The sequence below is a fragment of the Stenella coeruleoalba genome (assembly GCF_951394435.1).
Source record: "Stenella coeruleoalba genome assembly, chromosome: 15".
NCBI classification, from domain to species: domain Eukaryota; kingdom Metazoa; phylum Chordata; class Mammalia; order Artiodactyla; family Delphinidae; genus Stenella; species Stenella coeruleoalba.
In genome coordinates, this window is record NC_137161.1 from 62196081 (window position 1) to 62218436 (window position 22356).

At 46.2% G+C, this 22356-nt stretch overlaps 1 protein-coding gene across 1 annotated transcript in view; it reads left to right on the forward strand.

Annotated features, from left to right (window-relative positions):
- LOC307198807 (BOS complex subunit NOMO1) overlaps positions 1 to 22356 on the forward strand; it is a 54120-nt gene that overhangs the window by 10949 nt on the left and 20815 nt on the right. The window contains exons 6-18 of the mRNA XM_079946038.1: positions 213 to 285; positions 2121 to 2273; positions 3378 to 3515; positions 3845 to 3934; positions 6427 to 6532; positions 6724 to 6874; positions 11325 to 11499; positions 12845 to 12986; positions 14009 to 14140; positions 15208 to 15344; positions 16876 to 16963; positions 19986 to 20049; positions 20615 to 20710. Coding sequence (XP_079802164.1) covers positions 213 to 285; positions 2121 to 2273; positions 3378 to 3515; positions 3845 to 3934; positions 6427 to 6532; positions 6724 to 6874; positions 11325 to 11499; positions 12845 to 12986; positions 14009 to 14140; positions 15208 to 15344; positions 16876 to 16963; positions 19986 to 20049; positions 20615 to 20710 — 1545 coding nt within the window. The remainder of the gene's footprint in view (positions 1 to 212; positions 286 to 2120; positions 2274 to 3377; positions 3516 to 3844; positions 3935 to 6426; positions 6533 to 6723; positions 6875 to 11324; positions 11500 to 12844; positions 12987 to 14008; positions 14141 to 15207; positions 15345 to 16875; positions 16964 to 19985; positions 20050 to 20614; positions 20711 to 22356) is intronic.

Sequence of the window (22356 nt, forward strand, 5' to 3'; positions counted from 1 at the left end):
CCCCTCTCCTTGCACACAGCCAGTGCCCAATAAGTGTTGTCTGATGAGGATTTGTACAGCGAAGGATTGAATTTCATTTATGCTCATTTAACTGGCTAAGGGCAAGTTCGTGATAACTCAAACATTATTTTCTTATGCTTCCAGTAGTTGTCCTAAAATTATAAGTGCTCGAGTTGTTGGCAGAAAGTGAAGTGGTATTTTGTATTTCTCAGGTTTGCGTTTTTTAAAGTTCTTCCTGGAGATTATGAAATCCTTGCAACTCATCCAACCTGGCCATTGAAAGAGGTGAGCATTTATTTCAGTTATGCCGATGGCCATGCCAACAGTGTGCTGGTTTGGGGACAAATGTAGAGGTTTTCAATTCTAGGTATGAAATGATTTTATGGTTCTTCTAGAAGTCGATGGAAAAAAACAATGGAGCTGCTGATTAGTTTGGTGGTACTTATACAGGAAAACTCCCTCCATGTAGCAGATGTTGCTTATATTGGTTTCAGTTTTAGGTAACAACATTGTCATCCTGCTGTGAAATTGGTCTGTTATTAACTGTAGCTATTTTAAGCCAAGTCAACACCAGAAGGACCCGATGAGATTATTTTATTGTTCTTTTTTTAGTCTGTAATAGCAATCTATAAATATACTTAACAATTTAGAAACTCTTGTACATGTGCCCAAGGAGAATGTATAAGAATGTTTATTGCAGCTTTGTTTGTAGTAACAGAATACTATAAACAACCTAAATGTCCATTAAGAGGAGAATGGATTGTGGTTTCATCACACAGCAGAATTCTGTATGTCAGCAATAATGAATGAACCAGAGCTATGCATATCAATATGACTGTGCTTAAAAGCATAAAGTTGAAGGGAAAAGGCAAATTGCTGAAGGATAAGGAAATATGATACCATTTATATAGTCATTAAAAACACTTATGATAATACCACTTATGGATACATTCACATGTAGAAAATTGTAAAGACGTGAGTGGGAATGGCAAACAGTATATTCATTATGGTACTGATGTTTGTAGAGGGAGGGAGGAAGGGGACGTGGGCATCTGCAAGGGTCTAGAATTGTGTTTCTTCTCTTTTATTCTTTAGCTGGTTGGAACTTATATAGGTGTTCTTTGGTATAGATCCCTATATCTATTTTTTGTTTGACTGAAATAGTTTATAACAAAAGATCAAAAAAGGAAGAAAAATACTAAGCGAGGTTCTGTAATAACTGTGAAGAAACAAATTGAAGTTAAGACTTAAAGAACATTTTGACAGGCTTAGTTTTTATATTAGTTTTGAGGCTGCGTCTCCTTTTTTTGCTAAAGAAGCATCAATATTTCAGTTTTTACCTTGTAAGTTTTACGCATTTATAATTGATGATATAGTTTCACACCTAGATATGTCTGTATTCTTTTTATGACTTTGTTTTCAGGATTTTTCTCTTCTGGGCAACATTGAAAAATGTTTCATTTGAAACTCCATAGCTTACACATTATAAATAGAATACATTTTAAGGTTTGCATTGTCTGTTAATTTTATACATAAAGGAATTTGAGTTTATTCATGTAAAATTGTGTTTTAAAGTAAAGCAGGCTGTTAAAAGTCAGGATAATGGCTGCCCTTTGGGGGAGTAGTGACTGGAAATGAGCATGAGGGGAGCTTCTAGGGTGCTGGTTCTGTTCTGTGTCTGGGTGTTGGATGCATGGTGAGTTTGGGAAAATCACTGTGCTGGACGCTGAGACTGTGTGCAGTGTTCCCCATGTGAATTATACTTTGACAAAGAGCTTAAAAATACACACATACATACCATTAAACATGGAAAAAAATAAAGCATGTTCATTAAAAAAATTGGAACATACAGAAGAGCATAAAGGAGCGGAAGTGGAAAATCTGGAAGGTGGAAAACTGTAAAAGAGGTAAATTGTTACCATCTAGACGAAATCACCATCATCTCCATTTTGCCACAGTTCCCTTCACTTCATTTTGCGAATTAAAAAACAGTTGTTATGGTACTACACGTGCAATTTTGTATGTTGCTTCCCCCCAGTTAATATTTTAGTGTCAGCATGTCCTCGTGTTGTTAAACGCTTTGTGTTTATTCTTTTGGAAGTTGACATCTTCTCTTGTAGGCGAGCACCACTGTACGAGTAACGACCTCCAACGCCAATGCCGCGGGCCCCCTCATAGTGGCTGGCTACAACGTGTCTGGCTCTGTCCGCAGTGACGGGGAACCCATGAAAGGGGTGAAGTTTCTTCTCTTCTCTTCTTTAGTAACCAAAGAGGTAAGCAAAGAAGAGTGAAGAACAAGAGAGATTGTGGGCAGGGCTGGGGGCACGGGGGATCACAGACTAAGAATACACGGTTTCAAATGCAGGTCAGTTTCAGACTAGAAGACAAACGTACGGTTACCAAAGGGGAAAGCGGGAGGTGGGGAGGGATAAATTAGGAGCTTGGGATTAACAGATAAACACACCACTACATATAAAATAGATAAACAGCAAGGTTCTACTGTGTAGCACAGGGCACTATATTCAATATCTTGTAATAAGCTATAATGGTGAAAGAATCTGAAAAAGAATATATATATGTGTAACTGAATCACTTTGCTGTACACCAGAAACTAACTCAACATTGTAAACCAACTATACTTCAATTTAAAAAAAATTAAATAAAAAATAAAATGCAGGTCAAGGTTGATTTATAGTTTCAGCATTTAAGAACCTTGTGTTTCTCTGTTGACTCACAAGAAATTGAATGTCTGCACTGGGAGGCAGTGGAATTCAGTGGAAAGTGCACTGGCTTTGAAATCAAACAGACCCAAGTTCAGACAAATCCCAGCTCTGCCGCTGACCAGCTGTGTGAACTTGGGCCACTCCGGTTTCTTACCTGGAGGATGGTGACCATTTTTAACTTTTCAAACTTGAATGTAAAGATTTTATAATCTACTATGTCCTCTGCTCTGTCCTAGGTTTCAGAAACATATATTTTGTGAAATAAAACTTATACAAGTATTTTTTTTAATTATTTATTTATGGCTGTGTTGGGTCTTCGTTTCTGTGCGAGGGCTTTCTCTAGTTGTGGCAAGTGGGGGCCACTCTTCATCGCGATGCGCGGGCCTCTCACTATCGCGGCCTCTCTTGTTGCAGAGCACAGGCTCCAGATGCGCAGGCTCAGTAATTGTGGCTCACGGGCCCAGTTGCTCCGTGGCATGTGGGATCTTCCCAGACCAGGGCTCAAACCCGTGTCACCTGCATTGGCAGACAGATTCTCAACCACTGGGCCACCAGGGAAGCCCCTACAAGTATTTTTAAAGCATGACTATTTGATAATAATCAGAACATGTAAGTGGAAAAGGAAGTCATTTTGAGTTTTTTCTCCTGGCCTAGGATGTCCTGGGCTGCAACATCTCCCCAGTGCCTGGATTCCAACCCCAAGACGAGAGTCTGGTGTATTTGTGCCACACGGTCTCCAAAGAAGACGGCTCCTTCTCCTTCTCTTCGTTGCCGAGTGGAGGCTATACTGTGGTGAGTGAAGCCGACTTCCGTTCTGTTTATGTTTGGGACACATATCAACGGGAAAAGTCAGTGCCATTTGGATATCAAAGGACTGAATGGTTGGCCTGCAGTTCCATAAACATTTTATTTAGCAGTTACTGAAGATGTAACTGTCCCCTCAGTAACAGCTGGGAATAGTGCAAGTCTTTCTCTTGCACAAATCTGAAACAGTTATGATTAATAGTGTCTCTTTGCCTGCTTTGAACCCCTAGTTATTTGTGGGCTGCTGGATTGAGTGTTAATATTGATGGTTGAATCATGTTATTGGCTCTTGGTAATTAACCGACTTTTTCTTCCAGATTCCATTCTATAGAGGGGAGAGGATTACCTTTGACGTTGCTCCTTCTAGACTTGACTTTACAGTGGAACATGACAGCCTGAAAATTGAGGTAAGGCCTCTCTGTTGGAGTGCCCATCCCTGGGCACAGGTGTTGCAAATGTGTTAAAAAAAAATCAGTTTATCTAGAAGTACTGTTGGAAAAAACAGAATGTTGTACTCTCTTCCACTTCATTCTGGGATCCACTAGATCCTTCACCTCTCTCACATAATGTCTTTATCTTAGAGAGTCAGAGCCCTATTTACATCTACTTCATTCAATGAAATATATTTACCAAGTGTCAATGACATATATTTTAGGTACTATTCTAGCGCTGGGCATATAGCAGTGACCCAAAGAGGCAAAAGTTCCTGTTTTTGTGGAATTCATGTTCTAATGGCAGAAAGAGACAATATACTTACAAATAAGTAAATAAGAAAGTATATGAGAAAGTCTTTGTTCTTTAGAAACATAAAGCAAGAAAGGAGATTATATAGTTTCAAGGTTAAGATAGGGTTGAGGTCTCATAGGTTGTTCTTGGGAAGGCCTTAGGGCGAAGGTGACTTTTGAGTAACAACCTGAAGGGGAAGAGGCAACGAACTGTACTTACATCTGTGGGAAGAGTATTTAAGACAGGGAATGGCAGGTGCAAAGGTCCTGAGGCAGGAGTGTGGCCAGAAGGTTTAGGGAACCCCAGAAAGGCCAGGGTGGCTGGAATGGAGCAAGTGAAGAAGGGAGGAAGAGGAGAGAGTGTCAGAGAGATGGTCGGGTAGGTTGTGCAGGTCCTGGTGGGCCATTCTGGGTAACAGTTGGCACCACTGAAAGGTTCTGAGCAGAAGAAGAGGTGTGTCCCCTCCAGCTGCCATGTTGAGAAGAGTCTGCAGGGGGCAAGGTGGAAGTGAGGGACCAGTTGAATAGGTGAGAGCTGATAGAGCCCGCAGTGCAATGTCAGGTGGGGTGATGGATGGGGTGATACAGGCCCTAAAATAGATGGTAAATGTGTTTTTCATCATAGTTCTATCTTTAATTACAGACGTAGAAAATGGTTACTGTAGAAAATTTGCTAGATAGAGCAGATCCCCAAAGAAAACAGCAGTCTTTCATAAGTGGACCACCCAGTGTTACAGTTACTGAAAAAATTAAATTTAATCGTTTTATTTTAATGTTACATTAGAAAGTACTGTGTTAAAGTAGCTTAAACTGGTGGGAGCTAGCTTTTAGGTCACATTCTCAGTGGGGTTCTCACTCTGCCTTTTAAGATTCAGTAAAGCATTTGACTGTAGCGCTGTGCCCTGGAGGGGGGATGGAAGGGTGAAGGTCAAGTCCTTCGTGCTTCAAGGGGCTTGCACAGAAGGATGGGGGCAGGTGAGTGGGGAAAGACATTTCCCAGATCACAACCAAATGCAAGGTTTTAAACAGACATGAATGGAATTTCAGGGAGTGGCTTGTAAGCTGTATGAGGTCGGGACCGTTGAGTCTTATTCCTTACTGTATTCCTAACACGTGATTTAGTGCCAGGTACGTGGTAGGTGCCTAATAAAAGTGATTGTTGAGTGAATATATAATTTAATAGGTGGGTTAACCACGCCTTTTTAGAAGGATGAAGAAGAGCTACCTGGGCTTCCCTGGTGGCGCAGTGGTTGAGAGTCCGCCTGCCGATGCAGGGGACACGGGTTCGTGCCCCGGTCCGGGAGGATCCCACATGCCGCAGAGCGGCTGGGCCTGTGAGCCATGGCCGCTGAGCCTGCGCATCCGGAGCCTGTGCTCCGCAGCGGGAGAGGCTACAGCGGTGAGAGGCCTGTGTACCACAAAAAAAAAAAAAAAAAAGGAGAAGAGCTACCTGACTAAAGAGGAAGCCATTTTATTTTCTTAGAGCTCAAATGCTCTTGCATATATGTGTGCATGCATGCATCCATCCCTTCATTCAGGAGTCATTTATTGAGTGCCTACTGTGTAGCAGGTGACTGAGTCAGAACAGGTCCCTATCTTCATGAAGCTCACATTCTAGTGGGAGGTAGACAAACTAGAAGAAATCAAACAAGGACATACCAGATATTGGGGAGGTTTTTGCTGAAGTCTAGAAAGTAGGTTAGTGTGATGGACAGTAACTGGCTGGGGCGTGAGGCAGGGGCTCCTGAGAAAGGGTAGTTAGAGCATCTCAGAGGTGGTGACAGTTTGAGCTAAACCTGAAGGACGAGAAGGGGCGGCCTCTCCCCAGTCCTCTGCAGGTGTGGGAGGAGATCCAGGCTGAGGGAGCAGCTGGTGTGAAAGCCCCTCGTGGGGAAAGCATGCAGGAACCCAAGATCAGGGTGGCTGGAGCCCAGCTGAGTGCAGAGAGCCAAGCCCTGGCCCTCACAAGTGAGGAGGACCCAGACACATAAACCAAGCGGAAGACAAGACGTGGGAAGGGGCTGCGGGTGGGTGAGCTGGGAGGGAGCTGGCTGGCATGGGGCACCAGGAGAAGGCAGCGTAGGCAGGGGTGCTGAGTGGTGGCGTGAGGGGCATGAGGGGGGCTTCTGCAGCTCAAGCACATGACAGCGTCCTCCCTGTTCTTCATCTTCTAGCCTGTGTTCCACGTCATGGGATTCTCTGTCACTGGGAGGGTCTTGAACGGACCTGAAGGAGAGGGTGTCCCAGATGCGGTGGTCACCCTGAACAACCAGATCAAAGGTGGGCAGACACGTTGGGCCCTGGCCTGTTTGTCTGGGCTGGGTTTTGCTCACAGAGAGGAATGGAAAGGAAAGAAAATCTTAACGACTCTATGAAAACATGCCAGCTTTTGGTCTCGAGTATCCCTGTGTAGATGAGGGCTACACAGTTGTTTTTGTCTCATCCTTTGTTGGCCTGTTTTTGTTTTACAGTCAAAACAAAAGCCGATGGCTCGTTCCGTCTGGAGAACATAACAACCGGGACGTACACCATCCACGCCCAGAAGGAGCACCTCTACTTTGAAACCGTCTCAATCAAAATCGCACCCAACACGCCTCAGCTGGCTGACATCATCGCCACAGGGTAAGGCGGGCGTGCGGGGCCTGGAAGCGCTGGTGCTTACGTTGGCGGCCAGCGGAGGACAAGACCACCTTCTATCTGACCGTGCGTTTCTGCCAAGGGTCCACATCCAGTCTCAGACACCTATGGAGAAACTCAGGCTGGCTTCTTTAGAAAGATCAGAGCTAAGTGTTATAAACTGAAGGTGCTTAACTGTTAGCTGCTTCAAGAAAGTCATCTTACTCCAAAGTTAAAATGGGTTCAAGTTAGGAGAAGATCTGTTACGCCTGACTTCACATCTGTGAGGCCTGCCTTGGCTTCACTGGAAGATAATGTAGTTGGTTAAGAACGTTTGCTGTAAGATGCTTCGGGTCGTTGTCACAGTTCTTCCCACTTTGTACTTATTGTGAGTTGTGAGGGGATATCCTGTGGTTGAATTCCTGTAGTTTTACCAAGTAGTGACAGTGCCTAGTGCAGAGAACCCTGGCCTTGGAGTCAGAGTTTGGGTCTTTCTCTTATCCGTGTGTCACCTATAGAATGGGGAGGCTGCTATCCCTCCTTGGCAATAGGTGCTCAGTAAACAGTAACTTAACGGGGTGGGGATTGGTGAGCAGGGTCTGCGTGGAGAGAGGCCTCTCAGAGCAGCGCGGTGCAGATGGGGGCATAGCACTTGGTGTTGCTGGAGTGTAAAGTGCTGGGTGGATGAAGGGGGCAGATGTCAGAGGGGCTCCTCACTCCCTGTTGGAAGACGGGGATTTTCTCCACCAGGGAGAAAAGTCAAGGGGCCGGTGAACGGTGTGAGCACGGAGGTAACGTAGTTAGATTTTTGTCTTCAGTGAGACACTGTGGTGCCACGGCTGTGGGGAAGGCCTCGAAGGGGACAGGAGAGGGTGCGGGAGGCCTGAAAGCAGAGTTGATGAGGGCCTGTCTTATGGGGAAGTCAGGGACAGATCGGGAAGATGTCTCAGGGTTCCCAGCCTGAGAGGCAGGATGGCTGTGGACGGGGAGAGGAGCCTGTTGGGGATGAAGCTTCAGTTTTGGCCGTGGCGGTCCATAGGCCCACTAGGTGGCGCTCTCCACCACGTGCTTGGATAGATTGTAAATCGGGAAGACTCGGCCGGCCGCAGGTGGCAGCCAGAACCTCGAATGTGTAAGAGCCGGTAGAAGTGGATCAGTGGACCGGAAATAGAATGTCAGCCTTCGAGGGGTGGCCTTAGGAGAACCTGGGGCGGGGGTTTAGGTGTGACCTCCCGACGGTCTCGGAGGTCCAGGAGCTGAGCCCTGAAGGCATGCTTTATTGGCTTGGTGGCTGAGGAGGTGACCATTGTCTGTAGGCAGGCGGGGGGGTCCGGGTCCGGGGTTCAGTGTTGAAAGGCAGGTGAGGAAGCAGAGCACCCGTGGAGCCTGCTGCCGTGTGTGCCGTGGTGGAGCCTCAGGAAGTGACTCCTGGGCTGCAGTTCTCCCTGCTTCCCTCATAAACAGTTCTGAGCAGCGACTCCAGGTGAGCCACCATGATAAGTGCTGGGTGTGTACAGGGAACCAGGCTAACGTCACAAAGGCAGGGGTCCAGGAGGCAGACTGAAGACGAGGAGTCAGTGACGGTAAGTTGGGGTGGGTGTGCAGGAAGAGCTTGGGGACTCCGAGGGGACTTCGTTTAGGTGGGGCGCTGTGGAAGCCGAGACCTTTGGGAGGACCGAAAGGTAGCCGAGTGGAGGGCTTGGCAGGCAGAGGGGACAGCGTGTGCCAGGGCCTGGAGGGGACAGAGGAGCTCTGGGGTCGGGGTGGGGACAGCCAGCGTGGCTGGGGGCGATGGTGAGGCTGGAGGGCCACGTGGCCTTGTAGCCATCTTGTGGGGATGGGCTTCTCCCCAAGTGAAGTGGGAAACCATTGATGAGTTTTCATCAAGGGAGCCGCGTGGATCAGGGCATTTTGGAAAGTTTTGGGGTTCTTTTGTCTTTTTTTTCTCCCGACTGCTGTGTGAAGAGTGGATTGGAGGAAAGCCCGAGTATAAGTGGAGGGCGTAGATGGGAGGTGTGACAGTTGTCTGGAGGAGCTGGTGACCGGTGGGACCTGGGACCCTGCTGGTGGGGGAAGGAGGAGACGTCGGTGGATTTGATGAGTGATGTGGAGGCTTTGTGCATCAGAGCCCAGGTTTCCTATTTGAGCATCAGGGTAGATTGAGGAGGTGCCATTCATGGAGATGAGGAAACATAATTTAATTTTATATTTATTTTCTTCTTTAAAGTGGAATATTTGGGTCAAAGAAAGAGAAACAACATTTGTTGAGCATAATTGGAAAAATTCATCATTTTCCTTTTGGTCCGTTTGCCTTTTAATTCATTGATATTTCTTACTCTTTCTGTTTTTCCCTTTTAAAAAAATTATTTGCTAATTTATTTGAAAATCAAACTCTGGCTTCTGTCTAAATGGCAACGAGAATATAGTTGTCTTACGATGCACCAAAATTACTGATTTCTCTTCATTAATGTATTAAATCCTGATGAAATAATTTATTGACACATCAATTTTTAAGAGCTTCAGTATAACAAAACATTGTCTTACTGGCTTTTTAGTTCTTTTTCTAAACTAAAACAATATATATTTGAGGTTTAGGGTAATTGGACACTTATCTTTAATTGAGAGTACGAGCTAAAACTGATTGTATGGTTAAAATATTTAAAACTTAGGCAAAGAGGTTCAACTTGGAATGAATAAGGGGACTTGCCCCCGACATGGGCACAAATGAAGGGAATATGGAAGGTCCTTGAGAATAATTCCGTCAGTAGTCCCTTCCTATCCATTTTCTCTGATAGTACACAGTAGGGAACCAAAAGGCAAACCTTTGAATCTAGATCAGGGGCTGGCACACTTTGTCAAGGACCAGAGAATAAATATTTCAGACTTCATGGGCTGATAAGGTCTCTGTGACGAAACCCGCTACAGACAGTTCATAAATGAACGGGCTTGGCTGTGTTCCAGGAAAACTTTATGTGTGGACGCTGACGTCATAGTAGCATGTCGTTTATTATGTCATGAAATAATCTTTTGATTTTTTTTTTTCCCCTTTAAAAGTGTGAAAACCATCTTAGCTCACGGTCTCTCCCGAAACAGGTGGCTGGTGTGACTTGGCCTGTGGGCTGTGGCGTCTTGCCCCTCACTGTCCAGCCTGAGCCCCCATGGCCAGGCTGGTCACATCCCTTTAGGGAGACAGCTGTGCTCTCCTTCGCTCCCAGACTTCACACACACAGCGTACCACCGCCTTCTTGTTCCTTCTGCTGTTTTTTCTTTGCAGCATAGTGGGTGTGCCAGCATTTAGTGCACCCCATAATTATCCAGCGCTAAATCCGGCATTTTTTATTCTCCTTCTGTCAAAAGGCACAACTGATTTTTTATCTAAAGTGATTCTCTTTAAGATTAGAAAATATTATCTTTAGGCAGTTGAAGAAGCGATTGTGGCCTCCAGCTGTGGGACATTATTACACTTAAACGCACCAACTGTCTAAAAATGAAGACGGTCACTCCACGGACGCCGGACTTCGTTGGTGTTTATTAGTGAGCAGATGTGCCTTTCATGTGCTTCTGGAGGTGTGCCTTGTAGCACTTTACACACTGCTCATTGCAGTCTCCAGTCTGAGCCATTACCTTAATAGGGCTTTTCACTTACAAGTTGCTTCTGTGGCTCCTAGCTCCTAGAGTTCAGTTTTAGCTCTGCATTTTTGTTTAACTTAATTACCTTTACTATTCAGGTCTCTCAGATTGCTTTTATCTGTGCATTATATATAATCACAGGCAAGGAAGGCGTCTTTGATAACCCTGCCTTGTTTTATCCCCTGGGTAATACCACACTTTCATAGGCAGCCTACAGCTCTTGCTTTTTTTTATTTTTTATTTTTTTTGCCGTACGCGGACCTCTCACTGTTGTGGCCTCTCCCATTGCAGAGCACAGGCTCCAGACGCACAGGCTCAGCGGCCAGGCTCACAGGCCTAGCAGCTCCGCGGCATGTGGGATCTTCCCGGACCGGGGCACGAACCCGTGTCCCCTGCATCGGCAGGCGGACTCTCAACCACTGCGCCACCAGGGAAGCCCAGCTCTTGCTTTTAAGGACGAGTCCACATTCTCAGTTCGAGGCTGCTCCACCATCCACGACCCAATTATCTGAAGCATTTTTATCATCCACAGATTGTTTGAAACTTGCCTCTGCAGTGGGAGATGGCCAGATGTCACCCAGAACATACAAACAGCCCTGCCCCGGGCCCTCGCTCTGCCTTTTCCTTATGCAGAAAGAGGTCCAATCTTCTTTCTAAAGGTTGCTTTTAAAACTGGAGTCATTTTGGCTACATTCCTGTCTCTTCATTAAGATCATACTAGTCTTAGGGACGAGGGCTGAAAGAGGGATGCATAGTTTGGGTTGCTAAGCACCTTTCCTGTGATAATTGAGTTCTCATGCTGGAATGAACGGTCTCCTTGTTGCAGGTTCAGTGTCTGTGGCCAGATATCAATCATTCGCTTCCCCGACACTATCAAGCAGATGAGTAAATACAAAGTTGTCCTGTCCTCTCAAGACAAGGACAAGTCTTTGGTCACCGTGGAGATGGATGCTCAGGGATCATTCTGTTTTAAAGCAAAACCAGGGACCTACAAAGTCCAGGTATGACGAGTTTTGTTCTATTTAAGATATTTGAAAAAAACACCAATGATTTAAAAAGGGTTATTTTAAAATGGGGTTAGAGAAGGAGCATTTCCATTCCCAACTTCTTATTTTGAAATCTTTACATTCCTGCATGTCACAGTTAGAGCAGACAGGCAGCTGGTTTGAAGGTGACGCAACAGGCCTTTCTCTTTTCCAGTCCTGATGTTTATTAGGGGTTAGTATCAGGCTGCCAGTCATGCCTCCACCTTCTCAGGCTTCTGGCTGCTGTTGAATATCCACGGGTCCCCAAAGGAGATCGCAGTGAACTCTTTATTCATGGCAGCTCAGTAACATCCACAGAGCATGGCTTCTGGACCCTGAGGCCAGAGCTTCCCTTTTCCTGCCTTGCTGTAAATTGAAGACGCTGGGCAGGCACCACCTAATTTCTCCATCCAGGCAGGTGGAGAAGCAGGGGAGACCCTGGCTTGTAGTCTCCCCGCCAGGGTGAAAGCCTGAGCACTGGTGGAGGCAGTGGGCAAGAGATGAGACAGAAGCGGAGGTCAGGCCACCGGCCCCTTGGGGTCTCAGGCTCTCACCCGTCAAGTCAGCTGCTCCCTGGGGAAGAGCAGGGGAGGGGACTGGGAAGGGTCCTTCTAAGACTTTGCTCTCCTGTAGGGCCAGTGGGATCCCCCCTGCCCCCGCTAAGCAGATGGGGTGGGCGCACAGCCTTGCCCCTGCTTCCACGAACAGCATACTGTGTGGGTGGGCAGCTTCTTTACCAGCCAGCCAGTGTCTTGTGACGTTGGCCACACGGACAAGCCTTTAGAGGCCCTTTCAGAGGCATAATCAGGCCCTTTTCCAGGGAAGGGCAATTCCAGAATGTGATCTCTACCAGGGATGAAGAAGGCGAGCACCGCCTCCTCTCCCAGTCCCTCTTGTGAGCTTGACAAAGGCACACAGAAATGAGGGAAGAAGAAATGGCCCAGTTCCACTGTTGGTCATCCACGTGGCCTCCGCAAGTTCACAGCTTGTGTCACGAGTGACCTCAAGCCAGGATCAGGTTCTGGGATTTCGTATGGTTTCCACCTGGGTGCACATGATCAATGACAGCTTTGCGTGCCCTGATACGCTTCTGTGTACACCTGGCGCTGCTGAAGGCTAGTGCTTTATGTCTGCCTAGAAATACGTTTCCTTCACACCGGCTGTATGCAGATTTGTTGTGATTATAAAACTAGGCCTAGGAATGAACCTTCGTCCTACAGAATCCGTTTAGCCTTGGGCCCAGGTGGATGTTCTGGTGCCACGTCGGCCAGGGAGCAGCGGCCCTGATGCAGCCGCTGACCTTGTTCTGTGTGTCCCGCAGGTGATGGTTCCTGAGGCGGAGACCAGAGCGGGGCTGATGTTGAAGCCTCAGATGCTGCTTCTGGCTGTGACTGACAGGCCTGTGATGGACGTGGCCTTCGTGCAGTTTTTGGCATCGGTTTCGGGGAAAGTCTCTTGTTTGGGTAAGATGTCAACTGAAAGCAAGAACAGATAGGTTCAAGGAAGTAAGTGGGGAGAGGTGGGATTTTGGTGAGCTTTTCCTCACTGGGCGGCATTGAAGGTAAAAGCAGAAGCTGCTCCAGGGGAGTGGTGTCTGTCTGAGAGTCTGTGTCGTGTGCAGTTCTTTCTGAATAATTGCCACAAACACCATAACATTTCTCTTTGAGTAATGCTGCCTTGGCTCCCAGAAGAACATGTGGGTTTCTTTTTATTGCCCTCTGACTCTGAAAGGAAGATGGTAGTTGGGCCCAGGTTTCCATCCTAGCTCTATCACTTACCACTGTGAGACTGTAAGCATGTACTTGCCCAGCCTAGGTTTTTCTTCTGTAAAATGGGAATACTCCTGCTCTCGGGGTTTTAATGAGGCTTAAATACGGTCATGTCAAGAGGCAGTGTAGCACAGTGGTTAAGATGTTAGACTCTGGAACCAGACCGCATGGGCTTGAACATTCGCTGTGTGACCTGGGGTAAGTTACTTAACCTCTCTGTGCTTTGAGTCCCTCATCTGTAATGTAGAGATGTTAATGGTACCTACCTCACAGGGTAGTTGTGAGGATCAAATGAGTTACTGTATGTATAGCCGTTGGAAGTACCTGGAACACAGCAAGAGCCATATAAATCTTTGCCATTATTAGTAATATTATTATGATGATGATAAAGGGCCCAGTTCTATACCTGGTATGAAGTGGATTTTCAATAAAGTTTCATCACCTCTGTCTATTTTTCTCTTGCTCCTGTTGATGCTCCATAGATATTACTTCCCCTAATGCAATAATTGCTGGGTGGCTTCATTGTTTGGTACCGATGACAAGCATAGGGGGAGACTTCCTAGAATCAAGTAGATGCATGTTAGCTTTGAAGGAACCTCCTGGCACTGTCCTTCAGGAGCTAAGGGGTGGGAAGCAGCACACAGAGATTGAGGGTTCGAACGGGTGCTATGGTTCACAAGGCAGTCAAGTGAGGCCCCCGCATCTTTTCTCTGCAGACACCTGCGGTGACCTGCTGGTGACCCTGCAGTCCCTGAGCCGCCAGGGCGAGAAGCGGAGCCTCCAGCTCTCCGGCAAGGTCAACTCGATGACTTTCACGTTTGACAACGTGCTGCCCGGAAAATACAAAAGTAAGAACCAAAGGCAGCACTTCCTGTCTTTCTAAACTTTCTAGAAACCTGCTCTCAGGTTGCATCCCAGCTGTACAGTTGTACTTGTTTAACTCTTCTTTACCCCTTGACCTTGAATGTGCATTATTTAGCCTCGGGCAGTAATGCAGAAGTTGAGGCTTTATGAGCTAACTGCCACCTCATCAGGATGACCCACACACTTCTTCTCATGCCATTTTATTTCTAAATGCCGGAAAAGAGTGTGAAATAATTACACGGAAGTGTTCTACCACTTAGCAGCTGTGTGAGCGAGGCAGCTTACTTGATCTCCCTGAGACTCAGTTTCCCCTTTTGAAATAGGAGTCATAGAACCTTTCTGCAGAATGTAGGACTCATGAAATCCAGTATGTGAAGCCCCTTGCACAGGGCCTGGGAAGCAGAAGGTGCTGGCGAATGTTGTTTCTCTTTTCTCCGCCTTTCTTGAGAAGCTCCCATTGCTTGTATTTTTGCTATGTCAGAGTTTAGCTGGGAGCTGCTGGCAGTGAATGGCTTATAAAGTAGGCTGATTTTTCTGGGGAATTATATTTTCTATTATGTCAGGTGTTGGCAAACTATGAGCCGAGGGCGACTGTCTGTTCTTATGAATAAAGTTTTATTGGAACACAGCCATGCCCACTTGTTTGTTTATCGTCTGTGGCTGCTTGTGTGCTGCAGATGCAGAGTTGAATAGTTGAGACCATGTGGCCCACAAAGGTGAAAATATTTACTCTTTCGCACCTTACAGAAAAAGTTTGCCAATCCCTGAATGTCTTACTTGTAGTCTGCTCTTAGGCCCAGTTGAATTTCTTTCTTGGTGATTTTAATGGCCACTGGTTTCAGTTTTTCTTTAGCAGTTACTTATTCCCAGTGTGATTAGCTCTATGTGTATACTGACACACACACACACACACACACACACACATACATATTTGTTGGTATGTATGTGTATAGAGGCCCACACATAGGATTCATTAGCACTGTTTTTCTGGGGGCATTCAGGGAGGCGGTGTGCTCTGTTCCCACGGGGGTGTGTGTTGTGTCCTTTGCAGTCAGCATCCTGCATGAAGATTGGTGCTGGAAGAACAAGAGTCTAGAGGTGGAGGTTCTGGAGGACGATGTGTCAGCGATTGAGTTCAGGCAGACGGGCTATATGCTGAGATGCTCCCTGTCTCACGCCATCACTCTGGTAAGCGGAGCTTCTGAGGATTCTCTTATGTGGAATGACACTCGCCTTTTGGAGAGCGAGAAGAACTAGCATGCTAAGAGTGTTATCAGCATAGATAGTCAAGGTGGATTCCCTTTTCTGCCCCTCGACTCACCCACCTATTATGGAAAGCACCATGAGGAAGCATTTTAAGTCCCTTATTGGAAAGATGCCTTTGTTTGGGAGATTTCCTCGTCCTGGCTCCACATTAAATTTTAACTTTGACTAGTGATTTGGGGAAGCTGTTGCCGTAGTGCAAAGCACGTGGGCTCTGTAGCATCGGGCAAGTTCATTTAGTGTTTGTGAGCCTCAGTTTTCTCCTCTAAAATTGAGATCATAATACTCACTCCCCAGGGGCATGGTAAGGTTTAAGTAACCCTCTTACGTATTTGAAGTTTTCCTGGCCATACACTGCTATTGTTTATGAACAGGTGCAGCTGAGGACAGAGTTGGTTATTCTCTTGTAGTCACTGAAGCTGGATTGGCAGTGTACGCAGTGGATTTCAGGAAAGGGAGCACCTGTGTACACCTATGTAGACCCAGTCATGAACTTTATATAATTTTTTGACTTCCAGCATTGGCAGATGTCACTGTAAGGTCCCAGTGGAGAAACGGAGGCAAATGGCAATTAAGTGGCCACTTATATTAGACACCAGAGGCAGTGAGACTGGTGTCTCCAACACCAGTTGAATGCTCTAACTGCTTAACTACAAGTGCTCAACAAACAGCTTTGTTACGAGAGATGGGTTGATTAATATCCAGTTGAGAATAAGTAATAGACATTTAGGAAACCATTCCTTCCCTTAAACCCTCCAGTGGATTTCCATTTCCCTTAGACGGAGATCCATCTTCCTTAACAGTGGCCAGCCCTTCGTTAACTCGTACCTTACCCCTTACCCCTCTCCCCTTCACTCACTGGGCCGTGGCATACTGGCCGCCTCGGCCAGTTCCACACCAAGCTCGGTCCCTTCTCTGGGCCTTTGCACATACTCTTCTCTGCCTGGAATGACGTGTCTTCTGCACAGCTGAGTGTATTTGCTTTTTCTCATTACTCAGGCTGCAGCCCCAATGTTACCTGCTCAGGAGGGGTCTGTTCTGAGCCCAGGCTGAACAGGCCTCTGTGGTGGTCCCTCTCTATCCTGCTCCCTGTTTATTTCTCTGTAAGCTCTGTTACTTCCTAGCTGAAATCTACTGACTTCTTTGTTGACTACCTGGGTTTTCTCTCTTCCTATATTAGAATGTAAGCCTCCCTGAAAATAAGAGCCACGGCAGCAACCAAGGCCCAGCCTTGAGCCTGCCGCATAGCAGGTGCTCAATAAATATTAGTTGATTGAATGAAAAAGATCACGTTTTTGTTGGAAGTTTTGGAAGCTTTTTGATTTTCCTGTGGCACCCAGCTGCTCACATGATTAATGGGCAAAACAGATGACTGGTTCAGAAACAGAAATATTATTAATCATCGCTGTGTCTCCATGTCCCCTAGTAAGTCATTGTATTGGCTTTGGTCCCTTAGGAATTTTATCAGGATGGAAATGGACCTGAGAACGTGGGGATTTATAACCTCTCCAAAGGCGTCAACCGATTCTGCCTGTCCAAGCCCGGTGAGTCTGGAAGGATTGATGTGCTACGAGTGAGAGAAATGGAAAGGCACCAGAGGGTGGTTTTAAAGGCATTTTTCCCTATCTCGGTTCAGTTTGCATCAAGCTGTCAACTTTGGCCGTGGTTAGCTCCTCTGGAGGGAGCAGCGTTTTTACCCAAAGAAATAGAGGTGGGGGCTGGCATGTGTTCGCAGGCTCTCGGGTTGGAGTTGGGGCCAGACCACTGGGCCCTTTTCACTTCTAAAAGGATTGCACCATCAGCCCATGACCTCTCCTGACGAGTGATCTTTTTAAAATAAAGATTGGATCATCTCCCGCCTTGCTTAAAGTCCTTCAGTGGCTTCTCTGTCAATGACTTTATTGAGATGCAATTTGCAGACCATAAAATTCACCCATTTAAAATGTGTTCAGTACAGTGATGTTGAGTAACTATACCTAGCTTTACAACCATCATTATAATCCAGTTCAGAACATTTGCATCACCCCAGTAATATCCTTCCTGCATGTTTACATTTGATCTCTATTCCCAGCTCTAGGCAGCCACTAATTTATTTTCTGTCTCTATGGATTTGCCTTTTTTTGGACATTTCATATAATGAAATCATACAATACTGTTATTTTTTAGGCTTCTTTCACTTAGCGTAATGTTTTTGAAGTTCACCCAGGTTGTAGCAGGTATTAATAATTGGTTCCTTTTTATTGGTGAATAGTAGCCCATTGCATGGCTATATTACAGTTTGTGTATCTGTTCCCTGGTCGGTGGGTATGTGAGCTGTTTCCAGCTTGGGGCTATTAGGAATAACGTTGCTGTGAACATTTGTGTACTAGTCTTGGTTTGGACATTTGTTGGGTAGATACCTAGGAATGGAATCATATAATAAATTTATGTTTAATTTTTAAAGAAGCTGCCAAATTGTTTTCTGAAAAGGCTGTATTTGCCATTTGCTGTTCCTCCCGGCCATGCCTGAGGGTTCATGTTTTTCCACATCTTTACCAATATTTGTTGCTCTCTTTTTGATTTTTAGCCATCCTGGTGGGTGTAAAGTAGTATCTCATTGTGGTTTTATTTTGCATTTTCCTAATGAACAATTCAGTGACTTCTCTTGGTTCTCAAGATAAGATACAGTAATCCCCACTCACCCATGGTTTCACTTTCCACAGTGTCAGGTACCTGTGGTCAACTGTGGTCCAAAAATATTAAATGGGAAATTCCAGAAATAAACAGTTCATAAGTTTTAAATTGCATGCCATTCTGAGTAGCGTGATGAAATCTCTCACCATCCTGCTCCCGTCCAGCCCGGAGATGTGAATCGTCCCTTTGTCTGGCACGTCCACGCTGTATACATTACCCACCTATTAGTGTACGTGAAAACATAATATGTACAGGGTTTGGTACTACCTGTGGTTTCAGGCATCCACTGGGGTCTTAGAACGTATACCCCACAGATAGGGGGTACTCTTATACAAAACCCTTCATCAGACCTTGAGCTCCTGTATAATCTGGCTCTACCTGTCACACTCTGCTCCAGCCACTCTGTCCTGTGTCTTAATCAGGATGCCATTGGCTGCAGGTAACAAAATCTATACGACAGCCCCCAACAAGCGGAGTTAATTTGGCTCAGTAGCAAAGTCTGGCAGCACCAGGCATGGGTTCAGCAGCTGGTAGATGTTAGGGTTGGTGTCTTTGTGATTCTTTTAGCTCTTTCCCTGGTATTTCTTACCTTGTGTTTTCAAAGTGCCTACTGTTGCCCCAGAAAACTTATGTTTAAGGCAGGAAGATGAGGAGAGGGGCGGGCAAACATTTTCCGTGCCGCATCCTCCAGGAAACTTCATGTCTTACCGGCAAGAACCGTGTCACAAGGCCACTTTTAGCTGAAAGGGAGCCTGGGGAGGTTGGATTTGCTGCCTGAGGCTGGGCGCATTTTCACCCTAAACGTAAGCAGGAAGGACAGCTGTTAGGGAGACAGCCAGCAAGCCTGTGGTTCAGATGCTGTGCTCTACCTCAGTGCTTTCCCTGCCCCACCCCCTCTTCACCCAGCTCTGCCTGCCTGCCCATCACTTCTTGGTTCCAATGTTACTCCCCAGGGAGACTGGCCCCACAGTGTCGTTGAGAGCTCCCTGCTGTGCTCGTGTCCACAGTGCCCAGTTCCTCCCCTGCCCATACCCGTCACACCTGGTGTGCACGTGGCTGTCGAATGCTCTCTCTGTAGATGGCAAGCCCCGCGAAGGCAGGGACTGTATCTGTCCCCACCGTGTACCAACACCTGGCACAATACCCGGCCCGAGTGTTGCCCTGTCAGTGTTCGTCAAATGAAAGAACAAACAAAATGAATGAAGAAACCTAGTAATTTTTTTTCTACTCGTAACTGCATTGAGGCTTGATCAGTGTGACAGAAACAGCAGAGGTGATTTGAACTAATTTCATGTTTTGGTTGGTCATATGGCCAAAATGTTGGTTAAAGACCATTTGGGAGAATCCACTGTTACACTTTGCTCCTTCCTGAAACTATTCTTCTGGCAAATGACATCATATGCCCCTAATCTGAGTGTACCCCACGTGAGCTCATGGCATGAAAGTGTTTTTGCAGTTGTTGCATAATTTTCTGGGCCTTCCCCTGCCCCATGCCCCCTCTTAGGAATATTTATAGGAAGGAGTCCAGGCTGTGGCTGTCTTTTGGATCTTTAACAGAATCTATTAGGTAGAAGATTCTCAGTCTGATTCGCAGTAGAAATGTACTTCCTGTTCCTCCTCGTGCACGTGTCTGTTAGCTTGGTCTGTGTAGACTCAAGTGCTGTGACTTGTTAAATTATGCAAAATGAAAATCCTTGCTTTGTGAGTGGGCCTTTAAGTGGATCAGGTCATTGGTAAGAAGCCATCGTATGCAGCGGAAAAGGTTCTGATCCCGTGTTGCACATCCATGATAGGTTGTAAATGAGAGGCACCGCCTTTGGATTTCGGATGTTGGAATTGCTCAGCATAATAGACGCTCTTCTCTGAAAATTACTTTTGATTTCCTGGCTGCAGGCGTGTACAAGGTGACCCCTCGCTCCTGCCACCGGTTCGAGCAAGCGTTCTACACCTATGACACGTAAGCCGGGCGCCGACTGCTCCGGGGTGTCTGTGTGTCTCCTGTGGAGGAGAGTGAGCGTGACTCTCTTCTTCACTCATTGCTGAGAACACGGGAGTTTTTTGTATTTTTTCTGGAAGCGGTAAGGTTAGGCATGGAAAAGAATTTCTAGACAAGGATTTTAAGACAGTTGGGTAAATTACTGAGGAAATGAAGGTAAAGCTCTCTTTCCCAAGAATTCTGTAAACCCAGGACGGAAGGCTGTGGTTTGGAAGTGGCTTAAATACAATGTTTGTTGAATCTTCCAGCCTCACTGATGAGAATTTCTCAAGCTCAAGTCTACCATTTTTCTATTTTTACAAATGCTTGTGGGTTTCACAGGGAATTGGAGGTGTAAAGTTTTGGTGTGGAGAATCAGTTTACTCTTAAAGACACTTGTATGTATTTCAGGAGTTCTGAAGTGCTAAGAGCAGTGTCACATAGTATATTTCAGGGTCAGGAAGGTCGCCCATAAGTGATGTTGTTTGTGATCCTTTGAGAACCATGAGGTGATGTGGTGTTTTCTTTCCACTTCTCTAATTTATAGGTCTTCACCCAGTATCTTGACGTTGACAGCCATTCGCCACCACGTCCTTGGAACTATCACCACTGACAAAATGATGGATGTTACCGTGACTATCAAGTAAGGCTAGTGTTCCATGGTGGGCTGAGCACGGGAGGGTGGTGGACCAGACCTTCTCTAATGGACGCTCTGAAAATTATTCTTGATTTCTTATCTCTAGGCGTAGTACAAACAGTCTTCGCTCTTATACTTATGTGACATAGCTGTAAATTCACAACAGCCTGTTCCTTTCCTTTTATGACTCAGGAATTAACTGTGGATGAGGAAGAGTCTCCTGACAGCTCGTTTCAGCGTCTTAAATTTCTGTTTGAACTCGTTACACTTCCTGTCTTTGCTAAGGAAAAAAAGAATCTCTGGTTTGTTCACTGTATTTCAAGCGTTTTAGCAAATTCAAAAAAAATTGCCTATTTTTCTTTAGAGCCTTTCTCGAAGGCTTGGGAAATAGAGATGACACCTTATATGAGAAGGGTCATGAGAGAAAGTGTATGAAAGGCAGTCCCTCACTGAGGGTCAGGTTTGTGTGAATGTCACCTTTGAGAGGAATTTTTGCTGTGTGGTGGGTGCATCTGATACCCTAATTTTCTCAAGAAAGGAAAGAATTTTGACAATATGACCATCTTTGTCAAATAGAATGGAAATCTGAGTAACTTTCTCCCAGCTTACCTTATTTGAAGTTGCCTTTCCAGCAGTGTCTCCATCTTTCTGTCCACCCGTCCTTCCGTGAAGAAAATATGGATGGAGAATCCTCAGTGGTTAGGCACTGGGCGTAGGTGATAGCCCCTGCCCTCGTGGAACTTAGAGTCTCATGGGGGCAGCGGACAGTAGTCCAAGAGTCACATACAGAACTGTAAAATAAAAGCTGTCATAAGTGCTTTGACTTTGACCTTGTCAGGGGGTTGAGGTCCATGCAGGAGAGGTGGGCTTCTGGGGGCCAGCCACGTTAAGGGTCTTAGCTGTGTCCCGTGGACACTCTGACATATTTCAAGTAGAGGGATCACTTTCTCTTTGTTTCAAGAAGGTCCCCCTGGCTGCTGAGTGGAGAACAGATAGAAGAGGCGCAAGAGTTGAAGTCGATCGAGGTGGGGGCAGAGGCTCTTGTAGGAGTCCAGGCGAGGGAGGATGGGGCTTCAGCCAGGCGGATGGCGGTGGGGATGGAGAGAAGCGGACGGGTTGGAGAGTTGTCAGGGAGATTGAGTTGAAGGGACGCGGCAGCAGTCTGACCACGTGGGGTCAGGGAGGGAGGAGTGTCAGGGGCAGCCCGTGGTCTCTGACTGAATTGATGGGATACCTATTCACCAGGGTGACATGGTTTCTAGGAGAAGGACTTGCTGCGTTTGTCTTGTGGGCCTGGCACTTTGCCTGGTGCTGGAGCAATGTCTTTTAGTATTTTCCTGCTTGGAAAGTATGAATTACTGGTATGACTAGAAAGTCATATTTTTACCAGTAGTGACTGCGTGTTACGTTGTTTTCAGTCTTTATTAACTTTATTTTTGTAACCTCAGAAGAGTTTTTGTTTGGTTTGGTTTTGCTGAAAATTATGTGAAATGCATCTTCCAGCTGGACATGGCCGGGGGTGGGGTCCCTAATGGGGATCTTGTACTTCCCGGATCCAAAACCAGATTCCTGGTGGTCGCCCTCCACAGACCTCCTCTGTAGCCGTCCCTGTTTCAGAAATGGCAGCTCCATCTTTCTCGTTGGTCCTTGAT